General features: G+C 37.1%; 3 protein-coding genes across 5 annotated transcripts in view; 1 reads left to right on the top strand and 2 right to left on the bottom strand.

Moving 5' to 3' along the window:
• LOC141381809 (uncharacterized) overlaps positions 1–25509 on the bottom strand; it is a 705874-nt gene that overhangs the window by 351328 nt on the left and 329037 nt on the right. The gene's annotated exons all lie outside the window — the stretch shown is intronic.
• On the top strand, positions 1744–23490 carry LOC137491054 (uncharacterized). 2 transcript variants are annotated; one of them, XM_073948585.1, is made up of 3 exons: positions 1744–1786; positions 2257–2406; positions 18486–23490. In XM_073948585.1, exons 2-3 carry the CDS (start codon positions 2322–2324, stop codon positions 19697–19699), a joined length of 1299 nt encoding a protein of 432 aa, XP_073804686.1. In that variant the 5' UTR covers positions 1744–1786; positions 2257–2321; the 3' UTR covers positions 19700–23490. The 2 variants fall into 2 exon arrangements, with proteins under 2 accessions (XP_073804686.1, XP_073804687.1); XM_073948586.1 differs by having other exon boundaries at positions 1744–1836.
• Positions 17832–25509, bottom strand: part of LOC141381797 (protein NLRC3-like) — a 49097-nt gene continuing 41419 nt past the window's right edge. For both annotated transcript variants that reach the window (XM_073948341.1, XM_073948343.1), the window contains one exon: positions 17832–23900. In XM_073948341.1, the coding sequence (XP_073804442.1) occupies positions 23834–23900 (67 nt within the window). In that variant the 3' untranslated portion in view covers positions 17832–23833. The remainder of the gene's footprint in view (positions 23901–25509) is intronic.

The raw sequence follows: 25509 nt of genomic DNA, 5'->3' as shown, positions 1-25509 counted from the left end.
AAATGGAAGGGATGGAAAAATCCCTAAATCATTGGCTAGATAGAGACATTTCCATATTGGGTTCAATTCTTTTGACTGGGATTATCTAAAATTATATATTTAACTTATCCTTTATATACTCCTCCCAAAATAGTTCAGTCTATTAATTCAATATTATTTAAATTTATTTGAAAAAATAAATCACATTATTTACGTAAGAACCATATGATCAAAGAGTATGAATATGGAGGTTTAAAAGCAATCGATTTTGAATGTCTTCATGGCACTTTTAGAGTTAAATGATTGAAAGAGTGTTTAGCTAAGCCTTATTCAATATTTTATCATATCCCAAATAATTTGTTTAAAAAAATTGGTGGCCTTGAATTTGTATTAAGATGTGATTATGATTGTTCAAAACTTCCTTTGAAGCTGTCTACTTTTCATAAGCAAGCACTGCTATTTTGGAAAATGATATTTACCCATAATTTTCCCCTCATAAATACACTCTTTGAAATAAAAAGGCTGTTATTATTAACAGAAAATCATTGTTTAAAAGTGACTGGTACAATAAAGGCATTATATTTATTAATGATTTGTTAGATGAAAATGGACTGCTACTATCTCATAACGAATTTTTAAATAAATATAGAGTTAAAATCACAGATAAAGGTTATATTGAAATTTGTGAGGCTATACCTATTGCTTTGTTTAGGTTAATTCAAAGTAATTATTTTGATCCCATTGTACACTTGTAACTTTTCTTCCGTCTTTAAAAATATCAATGTTGATACTTTTGATAGTAAATATAACAACAAGCTTATTTACAACACGCCTTATAATGGGTGATTTTAAGTGTTATCATCTAGGAGTTGTTAAACCCTTAGTAGAGGACAAAGCTTTTAACTTTTCTCTTAAATATCCTGTAGCACCTAAGGTTAAGGAAACTCATTACATAATTTTATTCAGGATATACCATGTGAAGGAGTTTATTCAAAAAAAGATTTAGCTTCTGCTCCAGAAACACTCGATCACTTATGTTTTTCTTGTGAATTTACTTTTAAATTCTGGTTTGACATCCATACTTGGCTTTCATTAAAGATGATTTCAGTCCCCCCTATTGTTCTAGAAGATTTTTTTATTTTACAAAGCTGGTTTACATTGTTCTTTCTCTGATGTTGTGAACTTTATTTTACTAATGGGTAAATGTCAAATTTATTGCTGTAAGTGGAAAAAATGCTGAACCTCTTTAAGATGTTTTCTTTCTGAGGTAAAGAAAGTGGCTCAAAGCCTCAAATATTTCAGAAACCAAAGTAAAATAACTGAAGCTCTCTGTACTTCATTTTCATAATATTTATTGTTAGAATATTTTGTTTGTCCTTTGATGTAGATCTTTTGTACTGCTCCTTGCTCCTTGTTGCAGTGGTAACATTTTTAATTTATTTTATATATTTTAATGGTAAATATGCCTTGCGATGTTGATTGTTCTGTCTTGTGATGTAAACTTTTTGCAACAATAAAAACGAAAAAAAAAACACTTATACTTAGTAGATTAAACAAGTTTTTCAAAATTGTGTAAAAATGTTTGGATTAAAAGTTTTGATCAACTTCAAATACTGAATGTCTGTGTATTTGAAAGACAGAGAGAGCAGATATGTTATGTGAGATTTGAAAAGGAGTGTGAAATTTGTCATGTCCTGACTGCAACAGTAAGTGGCAAAAAAGCTGAACAACAAAGACTTTTATTTTGGCGTGTTGTGTGACGTCATAAGGCTGCGCCGCTTCCGCGCTGCGGTTCAACTGGAGGAAGGTTTGTTTCACGACTTTACACAAATATAAACCGATTGATTAAAGTTTCAGGTTTTCCTTTCGATATTATATACCTGCGGTTGACTATTATTTTAATCCTTTATACAACAAAGTATTATTTTAATAACAGTAATCGAGGGCTATTGTTTGAACAACTGAAATGTGTTTTAATGAAGGTTTATTTATTTACTAGCATAATGTCATTCCAATACAAATATACATTATAATTATATATATATATATATATATATATATATATATATATATATATATATATATATATATATATATATATATATATAAATAAATGGAGAACTAGTTTTTATTAGGTCATTTGTTTGTGGCTATTGTTTCTTGCTCAGACTTACCTGATTTATTTTTGTCAATCACACTCATATAAAGAAACTGTTGAAGAAAGTGTTGAAGAGAAATTATTTTGTTTCTGTTCATTGTTTTGTTCATTTTAAACAGAATAAAGTGTCCAAACACAGAGAAAAACTCCTGCTGAAGCGACTGATCTCCACACTGTTATAAAGATGGCGTTTATTAAAGAAGAGAGTGAAGATGTGAAGATTGAAGAAACATTTACAGTCAAACAGGAAGATCCGCAGGAACAAACAAGTTAGTTTTCATTTAGATATATTTTAATAATAAGAATACTAAATTAAATCCATGTTGCAGCCCTGAGTGTGCTGCCTAGTTCTGCTAAATGCACATAAGCACTCATTGAAAGACAGGAATGAGTTTCTTTTGTTATTTGTTCTCGTGTCTTTTGTCATTATGTATTATTAGTCTCCCATTTTCTCTACCTTCTTAAGGTTATTGCTTTTCTTGTTCTCCTACTGTGTAAAGCGCCCTTGAGCACTGTCGCTATAAAAAATAAATGAAAACAATAAATTAATAAAAAGTTAAACTGAGCTGACGATATTTGACCTACAGTATTCTCATAAAATATATCTGCCATTACAGTGATAGTGTTAGCTAGGTACTTTCCATTTGCATATGTCAGGTTGATCACAATTCCCTTTTTTTCATCGACTTCTTTATGGGTTTAAACTTGTTTCTAGTAGTTTTTACTAGTTCTCACAGATAGTATCAGAGTTAGAATTAAATCTTTATTATAATAACTAATTACCAGGGCTATTGTATTTAAACAAGGTTTCCGGGGAGTCTTAAAATGTCTTAAATTCCAAAATCTAAAATTTGGCCCTAAAAAGTCTTAAATTTGCTGAAATGTTGTGTTGTAGGTCTTGTTTTGTTACCCAATTTGGTCAAAGCCCATACAATCCATCTCAATAAAACTTTCAACTTTTATTTAAATGGTCATTTTAACTCTGTTTATCATAATGGTAAAGACTGCTGAGGATATCCACCCGGACAGATTGTTTTGAATAAATTTAGTTTATTATAGTTTTTAAAACTTTTAAAACATTTGTTAATTAGTTTTTTTTATTTTAAAGAATGTTTATTTTGGGAAAAAAGTGTGTGGATCCAAGTCGAGCTCTCTTGTTTTTACACAATATTTAAGATATTTTGCTAAGAAATATCTAAAATATTTTTGTTATTATTAGTTTTGATTTATTATTGTATTATTAAACATTTTATATAAAAAATATTTTTTGAAAGGACAAATAAAAAACCTTTTCTTCTGGGCCATTTGAAAAATTCCTTATTCTAAAAATTCATTCATAATGGTCTTAAAAATGTCTTTAAAAATCTTAAATTTAACTTGGTGACACCTGTAGAAACCCTGATTTAAAGTATGTCAGAAAACGTGGATGACTCTAATTTTAAATATGCTGAATGAAAATGGACATTAAAATAATTAATTATTATAAAACATTGTACAGTATTCTAAACTATATGATGTTAAGTTTATCAGTATTGACCATATTCTTCACGTACCAGCAGGCGCCGCTATTGAAATCTTTTTGCTTTTTAAAGAATACATTTTTAGATCCTTAAAACAGTGTAATGCTGCTTGTCTTTGATCTTGTGGGGGAAACCGGAGCACCCAGAGAAAACCCACGCCAGCTTGGGGAGAACATGCAAACTCCACACAGAAATGCCAACTGACCCAGCTGAGGCTCGAACCAGCAACCTTCTTGCTGTGAGGCGACAGCACCACCTACTGTGCCTCCTCGTCGCCCGACAACACTGATTTATTTGCATATTTTTTATGCGATATTCCAGTTTTGCAAATTAATTTAATTGGCATTTTTGGATGGAAACATAGCTGTAAGGTTTGGAGCTTACGCTGCTATTCTGAACCAATAATCGGAAACAGAAAGCAGTTGAAGGATGGCGTGTTTAAATCCATTATTTATCTGACTTTATTGTAATTAATCTGACTCCATCAAAGTTGTTATTATCATTGATAAAGAGAAAGAATCTCAAAGCTTAAAGCAGGTAAAGTTGTTTATTAATTTACATGTTTAAATATACAGACAGTAGAATGAAACAAACTAACATACTGTATAAAGAAATTAGCTGTACGTGCACTGCTGAGCAACAAAAACAGTGAAATTGCCTTTGTTAGCATATGAGGCTATGCAGCCATATGAGGGAGAGGCAGAGTAAAAGCCATTCTCCCAGATCAACACTTAACGTTCCTTATTAAACCCTGAGTAAAGCATTGTCAAACATGAGTGAAAATCAACCCCCAAAACGAACTGAACATGAGAGCACAGCAGAGGAGATAAAGTGGGTGAGAACATTAACATACTCTCCTCAGGCCATGACTCAACAATAGTAAATAAATTGTATATTGAAATACAAGCAATCAATGTCTCTGTTGATTTTAGCACTACAACGCTTAAGTCATAAACTGTCAAATGACTCCATACATGATAAAGCTATTTGAAGGAAGATCAAGGGCAGATGAATTGTGGATGGTGAAAAGCAAATGGTTACTGCAAGCAAATGGCAGAAATTTGTATTTGAGCTGTGATCAACTCTGCCAGGCCAGGAGGACCCATCCCATTCTTGGAATGTCTCAGAAGTCCTTGATTAGCATAGAAGGAATATATAATAGAATAATATATAATTTTTTTCTCATCCTGCTTACCCATTACCTACATTTCAGTCACACAAAGAACAAAGTCACGTACGAGAAAGGCTTGTTCTTCTTTAATTAATAACTAGCTAAAATTCACAGACCTTCGACAGGGACGTGTACTGTAACTAGATTAATGGGATTATTACTCTTCTAAAAACAATGTTTTAGTACTGCTTACATTCTTATTATTCAACTATTTTTATTGATTTTTCCAAAGTCTTTAATTTTTCCACAACACACATATTGAACAACAAATTAACATGGTACATAGCTACAGACATACTCACACCCCATAAATAAAAATAAATTAATTAATAAAAATAGATAAAATAAATTAGAAAACTAGGGATAAACTCTCACCAAGGATATAATAACCTTTGAGCGTTCAATGTAGGAGAGGAAAGGCTGCCAAACCTCTAAAACTTTTTTGTAGAGTCTCGGATGATGTACTTAAGGTGCTCGAGTTTAGCATGTAATAACACTTCTAATATCCAATGTTTGTGGGATAGTGGGTTTGTTTTTTCCATCTTAGGAGAGTCAGGCGTCTGGCCAATAAAGAAGAAAAGGCAATGATCTCGATTACATATAGATGAAAATGATCTAAAAATATTGGCTCAAAATGTATGTAATCTAGGGCACCCCCAGAACATCTGCTGGCTCCAAACCACATCTGGGGCAAGATGAATCTGACCCTGGATACATTTTTGCCAGCTTGCTCCTAGATAGGTGAAGCCTATAAAGCACCTTAATCTGTAGAAGACCATGTCTAATACATACAGGGGATGAGTGTACCAGTTCTATAGCATATTGCCAAGCTGTATCTGCTATTTCTAGTACCAGTCTGTCTTCCCATTTTAGCTTTATACAATTGAGGCAAGGGGGGGCAGTTCTTTAGACCACTTCATATAACATGGACATCATACCCCTTTGATATGAGTCCATATTTACCAATTCATCTATCCAACATGCTTATGGTTGGTTTTGTGAAGAAGACAAGTGTTTTTATAACGAAACTATGGACTTGAAAGTACCATAAAGAGCCCATATTATACACGAAATAGGGTCATATCTTGGTTGTAAGGGTCTCCAACAACAGTCTAATATGCATGCAAGGTCAAAAAACACTTTCATGGTCTTATAATCTGCATTTTTTTTACCTAATTATCCCAGCGACTCCTGTATGAATCGTCCAGTGATTCATTTGTTCTCAAACCCCTCCTTAGCGCGGAGCTAATCTGCGCTGATTGGACCAATGACAGTCTGTTGCGATTGGTCGACTGCCTTCAGTGAGAGAGTGAAATGCCCAACAGCTAATCAGCAATATAAAAGTAATCACAGTTCATACACACATAAATACCGACGACTAACTATTTTATTGTGCAAAAACAGTTGAGGAGATCTTCTAGCTTGTCTCACTCTGCTCTTTTCACAGACACACACACAAACACATATTGCCCTCGTCCTAACACACAAACACAAACACTTAACCCTGCTCCGGACGAAAGCACGCGCGCACACAAACAGACACACACACAAACACTTAACCCTGGTCCGGACGACAACGCACACACACACACACACAAACACACACACCTCCGGACGACAGCCCGCGTACACGCACACACACACAAACACTACCCTCCTCCACGGAGCTCCGTAGACAAAGCAGCACGCGTCACGTTTTTAACGTGGCTTTGCACCCGATATGAGAATAAAGCGAGTTAACCTCATACAGTACACGCGGTTACAAGTGACAAATCACAACTAAATACATTTGCAAGCTAGAGTAAACGAGGCAGCTTTAATCGCACGTACTTACACTTGAGAAATGGAGGAAGAAACCCATCCTGACGTCCAGCAGTAAGTTACTCTTTACTGATCCTTCCTTTAACAAAAGCCGATGAAGTATTCTTTGTAGCATGTAATTTGCAGAAGTTTCCAGTAGTTTCCAACTGCTTGGCTATAAAGCTGAGGTTTCATCTTTGGGTAGAGACTCAATAATATCCATCTGCAGTGTGACTTCAATCGACCGGCATGTTTGCGTGTGTGTGTGTGTGTGTGTGTGTCTGGGTTTCTGTGTTAGAGGGCGGAGCCGCAGGTTTCAAATATCCCGGGTTTGCGCGTACACGTAAATAAGAGAGAAAAGTCTATGGCTTGGGTGGCTGGAGTCGCTGATAATTCACTTGGCTTTCCTCATGCACCGCCTGGTGTAGATGTCGTGGTGGGAGGGAAGCTCACCTCCTACTACGCGTCCAGCAGTTCACACAATCCTATGTAGGCCTTTGCGATTGCTGCTGGTGCTATTTACATACTAGGGGCCTGTTTCAGAAAGGAGGTTAACTGAAAACTCAGAGTATTTTAACCCTGAAATGAGAGAAACTCTGGGTTTTCCGTTTCAAAATGGCAGGTTTGTTAAACTGGAGAAAGCAGAGTAAGTCAAGCCTGTTTCTGAAAGAAAGGTAACTTTAACTCAGATTCAGTTACTGTGGTAACTTACTCTGTGAATCTAACATTGGCCGGAAGCAGGTTTTATTCTCTAAACTCAGAGTTTCTGTCGGTCTCCTCCCCTTTTTTAAAGATGAAGTGGTATTTCTCGCCTTAGCCTTACGTCTCCACCCACCTATTTTTATGCTTATTTTGGATACGTGCATAAAAACGATTGATAGAAACCTCATGATGCACATAACTTTTTTAAATATGCATAAAAAATGCGCATACCTGAGTAGGATAAACTTTTATTCGATAGAAAATGTGCGCATAAACTACGATGGAAACACTTTTAATGAACAAATTACAGTACACTGCAAATTTTAGATAGTAGATTTAACTACCTTGGAGTTAAAATTAACACTCCCTCAGAGTTTATATGGGAACCACTATAAGTGTTAAAAATAACACTTTTGAAAGTGTTAACATTGTCTACACCAAGAGAGTGTTAATTAACAAACACTTATTGTGTAAAATATTTGTTAAATTTCCGAAAAAATACCAGCAGCTGTGGTTGCCAGAATCTTTCTGTGAAAAACATGGAAGTTTTATATAACTGTATAAATTTACAAAAATTAACCATATTTCATGAACTAACACATTGTTTATTTTACAAAATTATAGCTTAGTGCACAAAAATGTAAAGTCTTTAGATGCAATAATGTTTTCATGTGTGATTGCTAGTAGCAAACAGATTTTGACTGCATTAGTAACTACACAGTTACCTTTAAACAAAAGAAGATGCAGCATAACATCAAATTTTCTCAGTTCATCTTGGACTTGAACAGAGACGCTATTATCCTCCACAATGGTGACACAAAAACCGTTTTGCTGTTTATCTTTCTTTTTTTTTCATTTTTAGATTTTACGGAAAAATACCAGCAGCTGTGGTTGCCAGTAATCTGCTGTTTATAACATTCATAAATTCAGTTTACAGAATATTTCTGTTAAAAGCACATTCAACAGTCTGTATTTTTTATCGATCTCACACTGCAAATTTTAGATTTGGTAGATTTAACAACCTTAGAGTTAACACTCCCTCAGTGTTTATATGGGAACCTCTATAAGTGTTAAAATAACATTTTTGAAAGTGTTAAAATTTTTAACACCCAGAGTGTTAATTAGCAAACTCTTATTGTGTAAAATATCTGTTAAATGTATGTCAAAATACTGGCAGCAGTGGTTGCCAGTAATCTGCTGTTTTCAACATTTTACATTCGTAAATTCAGTTTCCAGAATATTTCTGTTAAAAATACATCCCATAGTCTGTATTTTTCATTTGAACACACTTAAGCCTTAAATTCCACAGCAAAATCCTAACTAGTGTCCTCACTACAGAGGGCTGATCACTCAGACAGTGATGAAGTTAATGAGACAATTAAGTGTCTAATTAAAGGATGATTGAGAATTGTTGATGAACAACTGTTAACAAGCAGAATCACTGAAGGACAGAAAAACACAAGCCAAAACCAAAGATGAAATCAAATGAGAAAAACTCTAAATAAAATAATAATCAATAAAAATAAAACAAATTACACAATAAAAAATGTTATTTTTCAACATCTTTAAAAAAAACTCATCAAATTAAACAACTTATCATGGAGCTTCACCTATTACTGACCTTTGATTTTATTTCTGTCATGTGAACAAAAGCTCTTAATAAAATTTCCGTTGTTCATTTGAAGTCACCATGATGGAGGACAGAGTCTGCTTTAGTCAGGCTCTTCAACTTCTTACTATAAATGTCTTTTATTTTGGCTGCTATAGATAGTGTTAATTACACTATTTATACATATAGCATGGAAAGCCAAAAGAAAATTAAAGCGTCAGTCTGAAGAGATTATTTATGATAACATAGCCATCCTTTCCTGCTTGTTTTCTAATTCAATATCATATTAGTTATGTGTGAGAAATAAATAATATACATAAATGAAACCACTGAAGCTCCAATAAAATAAAAACAATATTTACAATGAGAATGTTTGATCTATGGCAAAACTTAAAAACACACAGACATCAATAATTAGTCTTTGATTCTCAATGATGGTGACAAACAAAAAAATAAAAATCAAGTTAAAAAAAACACTCTACTGAAACATTACCTCCCAAAAACAACACAAAATAAAGGAAAAGAAAGAGATTGTAATAACATAAAGCTGCATAATTTATTCATGCTGCAATGCATGCTGGGAGCTTTGTACTATGCTGGCACCCAGCATGCATTGTGGCATGAACTATGCGGCTTTTTTTTTTTAGCAACCACGGTTGAGGTTCATGTCCTGATTCTTGATGCCTGTGTGTCATAAAGAGCAAGCTGGAGCTTGAATGTTTAGTGCATGACAGGTTAATTATTAATTGCATCCTAATTGTTTGTTGAATTTTCTATGAAGAGCAGCAGACTGCCAGAAGTATTGTCCCATGCAGTTTTAATACAACTATATTTGCATATCTTTATGAATCAACTTAATAAAAACCGGAAATTAAATCTATAACAATTAAGCATAAACAGTATAGTTTCTCTTGACCTTTCTTGCTATAGCTAATGAGTTTTAGAAACACGGCTATAACAGTCAGAGAAACATTAGGATATAAGAGTAAAGCTTCAAGATCTCAAATAAGCAGCCTCTGATCTCCATGATGGTGAGGTCAAATGAAATATTTTTAATAAAAAAATATAAACCTCTGTTCATTGTCAAATATTCTTACAGAAATGAAGTCAAGCTGTAGTCAGTGAAGCTGCTTATACTGTTATTTAATGGAGTTGTTTAATCCTCTGTTTTAATTCAGTTGGTTTGGTGTGAGGCTGTGTCTGTAGTTTTATTTCTTCCTTCAATTTCTTATTCCTTCAGTGATTGTGCTTGTTAACAGCAGGTGTTCAACAGCAGGGGCCTGTTTCAGAAAGCAGGTTAAGTTAAAACTCAGAGTAGTTTAACCCTGAAATGAGAGAAACTCTGGGTTTTCCGTTTCAAAAAGGCAGGTTTGTTAAACTCGAGAAAGCAGGGTAAGTCAAGCCTTTTTCTAAAAGAGAGTTAACGTTAACTCAGTTAACGTCGTTAACGTCGGTCTCCTCCCCTTTTTAAAGATGAAGCAGTATTTCTCGCATTAGTCTTACATTTCCACACACCTATTTTAGAGCTCTTTTTGGAAATGTGCATAAAAAGGATTGATGGAAACGGCATGATTCACATAACTTTTGAAAATACGCATAATAAAACATGTGCATAACTGAGTTAAACTTTTATTTGATAAGATATTTTATTTGATAAGATGCACATAAACTACGAAGTGCACTTAACAAATTACAGTATGTACATTAAAAAAAGGTTTGTTAGAGATGATGATGAAAATGTGTGTGAAAGGACAAACCAGCAGACTGAGCACACTGCAGGACATCTTAAATGTTGTTTTAGTGATTCTAAAATGCCTTTACTGTTTCAGTATTAGTGTATTTTATTAATTACCTCCGAGCGTCTGGATCGTGTCAAGATCTCCGCGTCTGGCTTCAAACGCCCCCACGTGTTTATTGTGTGTCAATTGTCTTCTGAGGCGCAAGTACATTAATTAAATAAAAAATCATTGACGCAGCTTCTTCTACCGCAGTAATTCTGTTTTTACTGTTGATATTTGGCGCAAGTTAATCAGGAAGTGATGATTGTGTTCTCTTCGACTCTTTGGATAAAAACGCTGCTTTATTTTATTCCAGTGTTGCACAAATGTATGTAATTTTGATGGAAACAGCTATTGCCTACATTTCTGTCACACACAGAACAAAGTCATGCACGAGGCTTGTCCTTTTTTTCATAAATAATTAGCTTAACCTTCGACATGTACTGTTAGAGATTAATGGGATTATTATTCTGTCTAAAAATAATTTTATTACTGCTTACCTTCTTAATGTTATATCAACCTCTATCACTTGATCAATAAAAAGGCAGACACATAACAAGTGCACTGTTAAATCTATTAAAACTGATAAAAGTGTATAAAAGTTTAGAAAAAAAGTATAAACATGACATTACATTACTTATTTTATTATACTTAAATGTTTAAATACTTAAAATTAAAAATTACGCATTAACTTGAGCAGCTGTTTTCCCACGCTGTCTCTGTTTCACTGATGGCTGCTTCCTTTTAAATATATACACTCATATTTGCTATAACTTTGCATTAGCAGATCAAATTCAGCTGGAGAAAGAAATGCTGATCTCTTTTTTTAAGATGTTGCCATAGTCAGTCGTAATGTCTGCGCTCCATTGATAATGCCTTTTTATAGTCACATTGTGCACGCTTAACTCTGAGTTGGTCTACTCAAAGTTGATTGACCCAGCTCAGATCAGCTGTTCTGAAACCGAAAACTCAGAGTTTTTAATCTCTCGGTAAATCAACTCAGAGTTCAAGTTTAAACTCTGAGTTGTTTAAACCTCCTTACTGAAACAGGCCCCAGGTGTCTGAGTTCACTTATTTGTGGTCATTCCTTCTGTCTAGTGGACTAAACTAATTGACTAATTCAAGGGCCAGGTGAATGAGGGTGTATGGTGAGATTTCAGACACTCTGATTAGTTTCTCAAATACAAGGGTTTTCTACAAAGGTAGATACATGTTACTCTGTGTGACAAGGAGGCAAATCAGCTTCTAATGCCGATCTAACTCTAGAATTTTAACACTTTACTCTGAATTACCTCAACACTTGAAATTTAACACCAATGAATTTGCTGTGTATGTACATTAAAAAAAGACCATGATCATATGATAATGAAAATGTGTGTAAATGATCAACCCAGCAGGCTGAGCACACTGTAACATGTCTTAAATATTGTTTTAGTCATTCTAAAATGCCTTAACTGTTTCAGTATTATTGTATATTATTAATTACCTCCGAACGTCTGGTGCGTGTCAAGAGTCTCCGTGTCTCATGGCTTCAGACGCCCCCACGTGTTCATTGTGTTTCAGCATTGTCTTCTGACATCGAGGCGCAAGTACATTAATTAGGCTAAATAAAGAATTAATTGACGCAGCTTCTTCTACCACAGTAAATTCTGTTTTTACTGTTGATATTTGGTGCCAGTTTAATCAGGAAGTGACGATTTTTTTCTCTTTGACTCGTTGGATGGAATTTTATTCGCATCTTTTATGCAATATTCCAGTTTTGCACATAAATTTATGTAATATATTTGGTGGAAACATAGCTATTGCCTACATTTTAGTCACACACAGAAGAACTGTACAAGAATGGCTTATCCTTTTTTAATAAATAATTAAATTAAATTCACCTTCGACATGCATTGTAACTAGATTAATGGGATTATTATTCTTTCTAAAAAATATTTTTAGTACTGCTTACCTTCTAAATGTTATATTAACCTCTATCACTTGATCAATAAAAAAGGCAGACACACAAGTGCACTGTTAAATCATTTAAAACTAATAAATGTATAAAAGAAAGTTTAGAAAAAATATATAAACGTCACAAATTACATTACTTATTTTATTATACTTAAATATTTAAATACTTAAAAAGTGAAATTAGGCATTAACTTGAGCAGCTGTTTTCCCACGCTAACTGTCTCTTCTTCACTGATGGTTGCTTCTTTTCAAATATATACGCTCATATTTGCTATAACTTTGCATGAGAACATCAAGTTCAGCTGGAGAAAGAAAGGGTGATCTCTTTTATAAGTAATTGCCATAGTCACTCGTAATGTCTGCGCTCCATTGATAATGCCTTTTTAAAGTCACGGTGCGCGCGCTTAACTCTGAGTTGGTCTACTCGAAGTTGATTGACCCAACTCAGATCAGCTATTCTGAAACCGAAAACTCATTTTAATCTCTCGGTAAATCAACTCAGAGTTCAAGTTTAAACTCAGAGTTGTTTGAACCTCCTTACTGAAACAGGCCCCAGGTGGTAATACAGCCACACAGGATGCTCCCCACAGTGCAGGTGTAGAACGAGCGGAGGATGTGAGGGCTTATTCCAAACCTCCTGAGACGCCTGGGGCCTGTTTCAGTAAGGAGCTTCAAACAACTCAGAGTTTAAACTTGAACTCTGAGTTGATTTACCGAGAGATTAAAAACTCTGAGTTTTCGGTTTCAGAACAGCTGATCTGAGTTGGGTCAATCAACTTCGAGTAGACCAACTCAGAGTTAAGCGCGCACACCGTGACTTTAAAAAGGCATTATCAATGGAGCGCAGACATTACGAGTGACTATGGCAATATCTTATAAAAGAGATCAGCATTTCTTTCTCCAGCTGAACTTGATGTTCTCATGCAAAGTTATAGCAAATATGAGCGTATATATTTGAAAAGAAGCAACCATCAGTGAAGAAGAGACAGTTAGCGTGGGAAAACAGCTGCTCAAGTTAATGCCTAATTTCACTTTTTAAGTATTTAAATATTTAAGTATAATAAAATAAGTAATGTAATTTGTGACGTTTATATATTTTTTTCTAAACTTTTCTTTTATACATTTATTAGTTTTAAATGATTTAACAGTGCACTTGTGTGTCTGCCTTTTTTATTGATCAAGTGATAGAGGTTAATATAACATTTAGAAGGTAAGCAGTACTAAAAATAATTTTTAGAAAGAATAATAATCCCATTAATCTAGTTACATGCATGTCGAAGGTAAATTTAATTTAATTATTTATTAAAAGAGGATAAGCCATTCTAGTACAGTTCTTCTGTGTGTGACTAAAATGTAGGCAATAGCTATGTTTCCATCCAAATATATTACATAAATTTATGTGCAAAACTGGAATATTGCATAAGTTGCGAATAAAATTCCATCCAACGAGTCAAAGAGAAAAAAATCGTCACTTCCTGATTAAACTGGCACCAAATATCAACAGTAAAAAACAGAATTTACTGTGGTAGAAGAAGCTGCGTCAATTAATTCTTTATTTAGCCTAATTAATGTTCTTGCGCCTCGATGTCAGAAGACAATGCTGAAACACAATGAACACGTGGGGGCGTCTGAAGCCATGAGACGCGGAGACTCTTGACATGCACCAGACACTCGGAGGTTATTAATAATATACACTAATACTGAAACAGTTAAGGCATTTTAGAATGACTAAAACAATATTTAAGACGTGTTACAGTGTGCCCAGCCTGCTGGTTTGTCCATTTACACACATTTTCATTATCATATGATCATGATCTTTTTTTAATGTACATACTGTAATTTGTTCAGTAAAAGTGTTTCCATCGTAGTTTATGCGCACATTTTCTATCGAATAAAAGTTTATCCTACTCAGTTATGCACGTTTTTTATGCATATTTTAAAAAGTTATGTGCATCATGACGTTTCCATCAATCGTTTTTATGCACGTATCCAAAATAAGCATAAAAATAGGTGGGTGGAAACGTAAGGCTAAGGCGAGAAATACCGCTTCATCTTTAAAAAAGGGGAGGAGACCGACAGAAACTCTGAGTTTAGAGAATAAAACCTGCTTCTGACCAGGTTAGATTCACAGAGTAAGTTACCACAGTAACTGACTCTGAGTTAAAGTTACCTCTCTTTCAGAAACAGGCTTGACTTACCCTGCTTTCTCGAGTTTAACAAACCTGCCATTTTGAAACGGAAAAACCAGAGTTTCTCGCATTTCAGGGTTAAAATACTCTGAGTTTTCAGTTAACCTCCTTTCTGAAACAGGCCCCTGAGGAAGAAGAGGCGTTGTTGTGCCTTCTTTAGCACTGCCTCTGTGTGAGCAGTCCATGTCAATTCCCCAGCAATGTGTACTCCAAGAAACTTGGAAGTGCTGACTCTCTTCACTGGTGTCCCGTTGATGGTGATGGGGGTGTGTTCTCTATTCTCTTTCCTGAAATCCACCACCAGCTCCTTGGTTTTGCTGATGTTGAGTGAGAGGGGGTTTTCCTCACACCACTGCGTCAGAGTGTGTATCTCCTCTCTGTAGGCCCTCTCATTATTATCTGTGATTAGGCCCACCACTGTCATCAGCAAATTTAACGATGACGTTGGAGATGTGTTTGGCTGTACAGTCATGTGTTTACAGGAAGTAGAGGAGTGGACTGAGAACACAGCCCTGTGGATCACCAGTGTTGAGGATCAGTGTGGATGAGGTTATGTTGTTCAGTCTGCTTGAAAGGAAGTCCAGGAACTAGTTGCACAGAGAGCTGTGTAGACCCAGAGCCTGGAGCTTCACCACTAGTTTGGCAGGCACTAAAGTGTTGAATACTGAGCTGTAGTCCACAAACAGCATTCTCACATATGTGCTTTTATTTTCCAGGTGAGACAGAGCAGTGTGCAAGGTGAAAGCAATTGCTTCATCAGTGTAGCGATTATTTCTGTAAGCAAATTGCAGAGGGTCAGTGTGAGCGGACAGTACAGAGCAGATGTGCTTTTTAATCAGCTTCTCAAAGCACTTGCTGAAGATGGGTGTCAGAGCAACTGGACGTCAGTCATTTAAGCATGTGGTTTTAGATTATTTCAGTATGGGCACAATAGTAGCTGTCTTAAAGCATGTGGGAACCACAGGCCGAGAGAGCGAGAGGTCTGGGACGTAGCTTTCAGGATGCTCTGAAAAGATCTCGTTACGTCCACTACAGAAATAGAGTGTGCTGACGGTTTCGGTATCAGCCGCGGAGCGCACAGTGTGTGGGTGCTGTCCTGGGCTTTAAAGCAAGTGTAGAACGAGTTGAGCTCGTCCGGGAGAGACGCAGAAATGTTCACAGTGAGGGGTTTGTTACTTTTAAAGTCTGTGATGTAATTAAGTCCCTGCCACATACTCCTCCCCTATACCTTGTACCTCTGTATTGATGTTTTGCTGTTTTGATAGTTTACCTGAGGTTGTAGTTTGCTTGTTTTTGTTCCTCAGCATTTCTGGATTTATAGGCGGAGGTTCACACTAATAGGGCTGTTCGAACTTCGCCATTAATCTATGGTTTTGGGTTAGGGACAGATTTTTAGACAGTTTAGATATGGACAGTTTTTGTTGGGACCGTGTCTTCTATACACTTTCTGATGAAGCATGTAACGGTGTCTTGAGTAAACTTTAGGTCGTACTCACACTAGGTACAGTTGCCTCGAACTGGGCCAAACCGCACTTGTCCCCCCTCCCGTCTCCCCCGACAGCCTGCACTCACACCACAAATGGGCCTCGGCACGCTTACGTCATCGCTGCTGCGCTGTTCAGTGAGAAGCGCTCTCACTCACTCAGCAGCACAGTGGAGATTTCTCTAGTTATATCGTTTCAGTCGTCTGATATGCAGTGACATGCAGTCAAATATTTCACCAAACAGTCCTTAGGGATGCATTTACACGCAGTCAGATATTTCGCCGAACAGATCCGCCACTTTAGGCGCTTATAAACAATCATAAAGCCCTAGTGCTGCAGGAATGAGGAGGTTTGCTGAAGGCGCGCAACTGTCGTGCAGTGAGATGTCTGCGTCTTTAATAAATTACGGCAGTTTGCGTTCACTGAACAGTAAGAATGATTAATAAATCCATATGAAACAATCCCTTAAAGTCACGTCTCTCTTTCAGTTTCGGGTTTTGGCACGTTTTGCACTCACACTACAAACGTACCGGCCAAGTGAACCGCGCTCAGGCCCTTCTCTTCCAACCGGGCTAGGGCCAGCCAAGTGAACCGTGCTTGAGCCCGATTCAGCTAAGGGTCTTCTCAACGATCCGGGAAACTCACACTTCTCAAACGATCCAGGAAACGGGCCTGGGCACAGTACGGATGGCATAGTGTGAGTAGGCCCTTAATGTCGTCATCAGAAGCTGTCCGTAACATCTCCCAGTCCACAAGATCAAAACATTCTTGAAGTATGGAATCCGACTGGTCCGTCCAGCTTTGAAACGTCTTGAGGGTGGGTGGTTCCCGTTTCAGTTTCTGCCTGTAAGCAGGCAAGAGCAGAACAAAAGAGTCATCTGATATGCCAATCGGTGGGCGGGGGAGGAATTTGTTGGCGTCCCGGAACGGAGAATAGCAGTGGTCCAAAATACGGTCACCACGCATGTTTGTGGTGATATGGTAATAGTATTTTGGAGCGATTTTCCTGAGATTGGCATTGTTAAAGTCCCCTGTAACAATAAACGCTGCCACTGGGTGTGTGGTTTCCTGCTCGCTTATGCTCCCATTCAGTTCTCTTAGCGCCTGCTTTGTGTTGGCTTGAGGGTGGATGTAGACAGCTGTATTTATAACAGCTGTGAACTCTCTTGGTGCCCAGTGTGGTCGGCACCGAAGCATAAGGTATTCCAGATCAGGAGAACAAAATGATCTAACTGGATGTATGTTTCTCAACCATGAGTTGTTAATAAAGAAACAAACACCTCCTTCTTTGCTTTCCCCTGTCGGTTCTTTCATTCTATCCACAGTATCTTATCCATAGTATTCTATCCATAGTATTCCCTGTCTGCTAAACAAATTTTAGAGAAACATTTTGTTGTAATTATGAATATATACAAATAAAAATAGGCCATTGTTACGACCCCCTCGTTCGAGTTGCAACATAAAAGAGCTCAGACAACAAAAAAATTATATATGCAACTTATTTATTATACACAACTAATAAAACAACAAATCAAGAAACAAACAAATGTCTAGGGGAAAATAAAGAAAATAACTAACTTTAACTACACATATAAATAATGCCAAACAAAACCATAAGATTGCCAAAATAAAGAGATGGTCTTGATGCGAAGACGGCCAGTAGCCACACTATCCTGCAGAAGCTAGCTCACTCTCGCATTTATATGCTTTGAACCAATTGGGGAGCTACCATGGCACCTTAACAGGATCTGCCACATCCAAACTGGAATACCAGGGTCGTCACACCATTTACACCTTTCAAATCTGTGTCTTATCAATGTGACCAAAATTACTTTTATGATCAATTATGTAAGAAACTGAAAACTGGACTGACAGCATTTCAATTTACAATGACTTCTATGTTAGGCGACTATGACACAATTTACATTGTAAAAGCTGTAGATAAATAAAGATGAATTTAATCTGCTTAAATGTGTACAGGTTAATGACTGAACAAAATATGATCTGATTTTATTTTACATTTAACATGCATCAAAATAAGTGTGTGTAGCCAATGTTTCTAGTGTCTTTTTACTTTTCAGCTTTTGATGAGAGATTTTTAGACTTAATGAAAATTAATCTGTTATTTATTTATTTCAGACCTAATTGAAGAGAATGAGAGGAAAGAGGAGGAACATCATATCAAAATTGAGGAAAAAACTCATTTACAGACTGATGGTATTTTGAAAAGGAGAGACAAGAATTGTTTCACCTGCACTCAGTGTGGAAAGATTTTGGCAAGCAAAAGCAAACTTAAGATTCACATGATAATCCACACTGGAGAGAAACCATTCATGTGCACTCAGTGTGGGAAGAGTTTCCGCCAAGCATCATCACTTAATAAACACATGAGGATCCACACTGGAGAGAAACCATTCACATGCACTCAGTGTGGAATAAGTTTTAACTGCTCATCATACCTTAAACAACACATGAGGATCCACACTGGAGAGAAACCATTTACTTGCACTCAGTGTGGGAAGAGTTTCAACCGCTCATCAAACCTTGATCACCACATGAGGATCCACACTGGAGAGAAACCATTTACTTGCACTCAGTGTGGGAAGAGTTTCAACCGCTCATCAAACCTTGATCAACACATAAGGATCCACACTGGAGAGAAACCAATAACGTGCACTCTGTGTGGGAAGAGTTTTCGCCAATCATCATCCCTTTCTAAACACATGAGGACCCACACTGGAGAGAAACCATTTACTTGCACTCAGTGTGGGAAGAGTTTCAGCCAATCATCAAACTTTAATCTACACATGAGGATCCACACTGGAGAGAAACCATTTACGTGCACTCAGTGTGGGAAGAGTTTCCGCCAAGCATCATCACTTAATAAACACATGAGGACCCACACTGGAGAGAAACCATTTACTTGCACTCAGTGTGGGAAGAGTTTCAACCGCTCATCACACCTTAATCAACACATAAGGATCCACACTGGAGAGAAACCATTTACTTGCACTCAGTGTGGGAAGAGTTTCAGCCAATCATCAAACTTTAATCTACACATGAGGATCCACACTGGAGAGAAACCATTTACTTGCACTCAGTGTGGGAAGAGTTTCAACCGCTCATCACACCTTAATCAACACATAAGGATCCACACTGGAGAGAAACCAATAACGTGCACTCAGTGTGGGAAGAGTTTCAACCGCTCATCACACCTTAATCAACACATAAGGATCCACACTGGAGAGAAACCAATAACGTGCACTCAGTGTGGGAAGAGTTTTCGCCAATCATCATCCCTTTATAAACACATGAGGATCCACACTGGAGAGAAACCATTCACTTGCTCTTAATTAAATTCAATTCAGCTTTATTTGTATACCGCTTTTACAATGTAGATTGTGTCAAAGCAGCTTCACATAAATGGTCATAATAAATTGGATCAGGGTAGTTCAGTTTTTAGTGTTTAAGTTCAGTTCAGCTCAGTTCAGTGTGGTTTAAATCATTACTGAGAGTCCAAACACTGAAGAGCAAATCCATTGATGCATAGCTCTACCGATCCTGAACCATGCAAGCCAGTGGCGACAGCGGAGAGGGAAAAAAAAAACTTTACTGATAGAAGTTAAGAAAAAAAACCTTGAGAGAAACCAGACTCAGTTGGGCACGACCATTTTCATTTCTTCGCTGGCCAAAAGTCTTGTGCAGAGCTGCAGTCTCAGCAGTGGAGGCTGGAAGCTGGCCTAAGTGAAGACTCGTCTGTCCCTGGAGCATCACTGGAATCAGTCTCATGTTCTCCACTCCCCACGACCATCAGCGCAGCAGCAGCTCAGGATACGGCCTGGTCCCGGATATGGAAACCTTGGGATCATCTCGTCGCAGGTCTTAGATCCAATCAGTGACTCCGCATAATCTGAGGACCTCGGGATGAGTATCCCCAGGTGGAAATGAAGAAAAAAAAAAAGAATAATAATTAGCGTAGCTGCTGTTCATAGTGTATATAAGCAAGATGTAGAAACTTGTGTGGAAACCTGCTAAGTGATGCATTGAGTGTATGCTTTACTAAACAGATAGGTCTTTAATCTAGTTTTGAACTGACAGAGTGTGTCTGAGCCTCGGATGTTATCAGGGAGGCTATTCCAGAGTTTAGGAGCCATAAATGAGAAGGCTCGACCTCCTTTACTCGACTTTGCTATTCTAGGTACTACCAGAAACCCGGAGTTTTGAGATCTTAAAGAGCGAGTTGGATTGTAGAGAGACAGAAGATAAACAGGAGCTAGATTATTTAGAGCTTTATAGGTGAGAATTACTATTTTAAATTTAATACAAAACTTAACAGACAGCCTGTGTAATGAGTATAAAATTGGAGTCTGTGGTCACACCGGACTTTTCTCTCCATAGACTTCCATTCATACGCACACAAATGTGTCAGACTGGAAACATAAGTTTGTGCGTCAAGTTTCGCAATTCACTGCCTTGCAAGGTTCAAGCTTGGTGAACTTTGACCTTGGAAATTGCATCACTTGACTATGTAAGACCCACACTGGAGAGAAACCATTCACATGCACTCAGTGTGGGAAGAGATTCAACCGATCAGCAAACCTTAATAAACACATGAAAATCCACACTGATGTGAAAGAGTATATGCGCTTTGAGTGTGAGAAGACTTATTACAGCTCCAAAATTGAAACTGCACCAGACAATTTACTCTGGAGAGACCGTACAAGTGTTCACACTGTGACAAGAGGTTTAATCAGTTAACACATCTGAAAACAACAGGATTCACACTGGAGAGAAACCGTACAGATTTGATCAGTGTCTACAGAGTTTTAATCATTCGGCGCAGCTTAAGAAACACATAGACAAAAAAGTTGCACACATGACATGAATGCAGCAAAACATTTTCTGTGCACTGGATGTTTCATGTCTGAATAATGTTTCAAAAGGCTGAGTGACAGTATACTGTTTTCCAACACTCCTACACTGCAGTAGGTCGGGTTGTAAATGTGTTGCGCTTCTCGCGTTTACCGTAAACACTGTGGTGGTGGCTGAGAGAAGAACTGTCATAAATATCTGGCCAACAGCTCCTCTCCAGCTTAAAATCTCTTTGCAAGTGATTGTACCAGTGCAGATAAATTTGTACTCTCTCCAGTGTATTCATGTAGCTAGTGTTGTTTTAGATGATGTTCACTGTCTGACTCCCTGAATGAGAGACATCACTGGGAAGACACCGCACATCAAAGAAGGTGGAGCTCTAGGACGCTTAGTTTGCAGTATACCAGGGCCTCAAGTTTTAAAAGCCCATTCAATTGTCCTGTGTTGCAGCTAGGGTTGTAACGGTATGAATTTTTTACGGTATGATAATAGTCTAAAACAATACCACGGTTTGACGGTTTCGCGGTATACGGTATTAAATAGTAATTCTCATAGCAAAGACCCTGAAAAGAATAAGAACACGTTTTCTGACTGAACAAAGGTTTTATTTCAACAAACTTGTGAAAGAACCATTTTAATAGAACTATAGAAGTCTTTTATAAAAATAAACTGAAAAATTTCCCATTTTAATAAATTAAATTAGAAGGAATAAACAAGCAAGGTCTTTTAAGATTAGACAAAAACAAACTTAAAACTGTCCTTCCTTATAAGCAGGATAAATGGGAGACCAAAAGTGCAATACCAAGTTTATGGCTGTAAACATGTATTTAAAGCGTTGTTTTTTTTCAGTCTAGGTTGTGATGAAGAAATGTAAGCATGTTGAGATTTTCAGGACTTAATCTTGACCGCTGAGGTGAGAGAATGTGTCCACTTGTACAATGAACAAATAAAAAAATAAGAAAATAATCAAAAATGTGTCAAAGTCCAAATAAACATGGTGCAAATCCTCAGTAAAAAAAAATAGATATAAATATTTACTATACTATAAATAGTTACATAACAAAGCTAGATTCAATATGGAACATCCTTAGGTTTTATGTGCCAGCATGGATATGGTTGTCTGCAATGCAGACAAAAAGCTGCACCTTCATTTGCGTCTTTTGAAAACAGCAAGAGCAGCAGTTCGTCTTTGCTGTGTCACTGTTTTGTCATGTTTCTGTGCTGCTGTGCATGCAAAAGTACTTAGTATGAGAATTATTTCATGCAAAACCTTTTTTTTTTTTGCGTTTTATTTAGCCGCGCATAATTGTATGCCTATCTCTCATTCCGTGTTGTTCAAAAAGCTCATTGTTGGTCCACAAACAAAAGCGAAACCTATGCTTATCGGTTGTGATATAGCGAGTTTGAACCAATCTGGGCATGGAGGAGGGACAATGCATCAATGTATCATGTCTGATTTGTCCGGAGACACAGTGACGAGCGTTTCTTTGTCAAATCAGTGTTGTCAAATTTTAATGACGTAATCGCACTGTGTCCGGAGCCTCTGAAAGTCCGCAAATGTTATGTGATACAGCACTGGAAAGATGAGATTCTCTTCTTTATGCCAATATTTGAACTGTATGAATTGGATCAGCGGATCAAAAGTTATTAAACATTTAAGAGCAATACTTATTTTTAGCCGCGGGCGGCTGTCTCGGTCTTTAAGGGTTAAAACCGTTGATATGCAATTGTTCATGGTATGATAATCGTGCACGTTCAAATCGTGGTAGACCGTCATACCGGTATATTGTTACAACCCTAGTTGCAGCTTTTATTAGTGAAGTTTCTTTACTTTTAGATTCTAGATTTTTTCTAGTTTACTGCATTTACTTTGAGTAGAATACAAACTTGATGAATATTTGATGATTTAGGCAGAGCCACATGTATTAAGTTTTACAATATTTATACACTGTGATGATCCCAAGACTCCAGATTAGAGCATGTGGTAAATTCTGATTGGACGCCTGCATTACTCATCAATGGGTATATAAAAGTTGTTGTGCTAGCTACCCCAGGACGCTGTGGCTACTCAGGAGTCCACATGTCAAGACCTGCCATCTCATTGGCTCTTTAACCTTATGGATTTGTTTTGCATAACTTTTGTCATGTAGTTAAAGTGTTGTTGTGATTTTATCCTAAGTTCTTTATCGTCATTATTATCCCTAGACATTTGTTGGTTGCTTTGATTGTTTGTTCTATGAGTTACTTTTATAATAAATAATTTGCATTCAGGCTATTTTGTTGGCACTTTTATGGTGCGACTCTAACAAGCGGGTCATAACACTTCGCAAAATGTGGCCGGTTGTATCCAAGATCTTGGTCTTTTCAGTCATGACCATAGGTGAGAGTAGGAACCTAGAATGAGCAGTAAATTAAGAACATTGCCTTTCGTCTCAGATCCTTCACCACAACAGACAACCACATCAACTGCATTACTGCTGCCGCTGCACTGATCCATCTTTAAATCTCACATTCCATTCCTCATGGAAAACCCTGATACTTGAACTCCATTTGGGGTAAAGACTCTCCTCCAAACTGGAGATGGCCACCTTTTTCCAGTCAAGCACAATGGTTTCTTAGAGGTGCTGTTTCTTTCCCTGCCATGTCACACTCAGCAGCAAACCGTCCCACTTACTGCATGTCCTATGAAGCCAAAAAGACAACGTTATCTGCAAATGGCAGAGACAGTCCTAGCCTGCACCTAAAATTCTGTCTGTAAAAATTACTGTATTTTTGAGATCAGCCTGAAAAATAGCACATTTACAAAATAAAATGAATAAATGGATGGATGGATAGACATTGTAGTGGGGGAAGGGGAAGTTGGATGGCTTGTGTAGATGTTAGATGATTACACACACACACTCACACAAGTAATAGCTTCTAGCTTATTTTTATTACGTTCTTCATCAGTAACATGCTTTTCTGTTCTGTCGCTCCCGCCACCGACTTTCCCCTCTAGCTCCACCCACTTCCGTTATGTCACTTGACACACAATAAGCTACATCCCCCGCTTTTTTAGCAGGTGAGAAGGCAACAAAAAGTAAAAAAATAAAATCAGGTAAATGTATATACAGATCTGGCATGAACTAACACGCGCATGAAACAAAGTAATCTCGCATGGCCACGACATATGGCACGTTAGCACGGAAAGATGGTCTAGCAAATAAAGACATGAACAGTAGGGGGCAGTCGTGTACTGTAACGCACTGTATTGAAGCCGGAGCATTCTTTACGCACCATTATAACCTAGAACACTACTACAGGGTTTTTCAAAGTCTAAGACAGTGGGCCTCCCTTTTGACACAACTTATCCATTGGCGCCCCCTCCTCCCAAACATGCACGCACGCGTACACGCACTCGCACACACACACACAAATTCTGGAGGATTTCTTGCTACCTCATCATGCTTGGTTTCAAGGTGTCGCCGAAGTTTAACGGGTCTCATGCTGTCATTAACCAAAATATCTTGACAAACCACACATAAAGGTCGTGGTTCATCAGCTGGTCCTGTCCACGTAAATCCTAAACTCAAATACTGATCATCATATCGTCGTCTTTTGGGTTTAAGCCCTGAACTTGAATGCTTTGAATCGGGGGTCTCAGAAACCGATTCATTGCATTAGCAGCATGATTAGCAGGCATATACCTGTATTGGTGGGCTTGCCAAACAGAAGCGAATTCACAGCTATGGCCTTCTGGGTAAAAAAGGTTTTCTTATTTTTAACATATTATTTTTTTAGCTTTGTTTACTTAAAACGTTTAAAAATAATAAAAAATACATATAATAATTAAACTTAATAATTATATTTTTATTATATAATATTTTTCCCCCGCCTCCCCTGACATGCTCTGGCGCCCCCCAGGGGAGGCGCGCCTCACACTTTGAAAACCCCTGCACTACTACATACAGGGGCGTAGATGTAGGGTGGACGGTGGTGATGCTTAATATTAATAGTTAAGTTTTCTAATTCACCACTGAACAACAGCTGATTAAACATCTGTGTCCTTTGAAGAAAAGCAAGATGGAGCAAACTAAAAAATAAAAACGCAAAAAAAAAATGCATTTACAAACAGCTGAGAGCAAGTTATAACTAATAATAATATTTCTGACTTATTTAATCTGAGCAGAGGTACAAGACAAGGATGCCCACTATCACCTCTGTTGTTTTTATTTGCAATTGAACCCCTGGCTATGACTATTAGGAAAAATCCAGATATAAAGGGTATGAAGATAGGAAAGAGGGATCATCG

This window comes from Danio rerio, chromosome 4, assembly GCF_049306965.1.
Source record: "Danio rerio strain Tuebingen ecotype United States chromosome 4, GRCz12tu, whole genome shotgun sequence".
NCBI lineage: Eukaryota > Metazoa > Chordata > Actinopteri > Cypriniformes > Danionidae > Danio > Danio rerio.
This window is presented reverse-complemented; position numbering and strand designations above follow the sequence as displayed.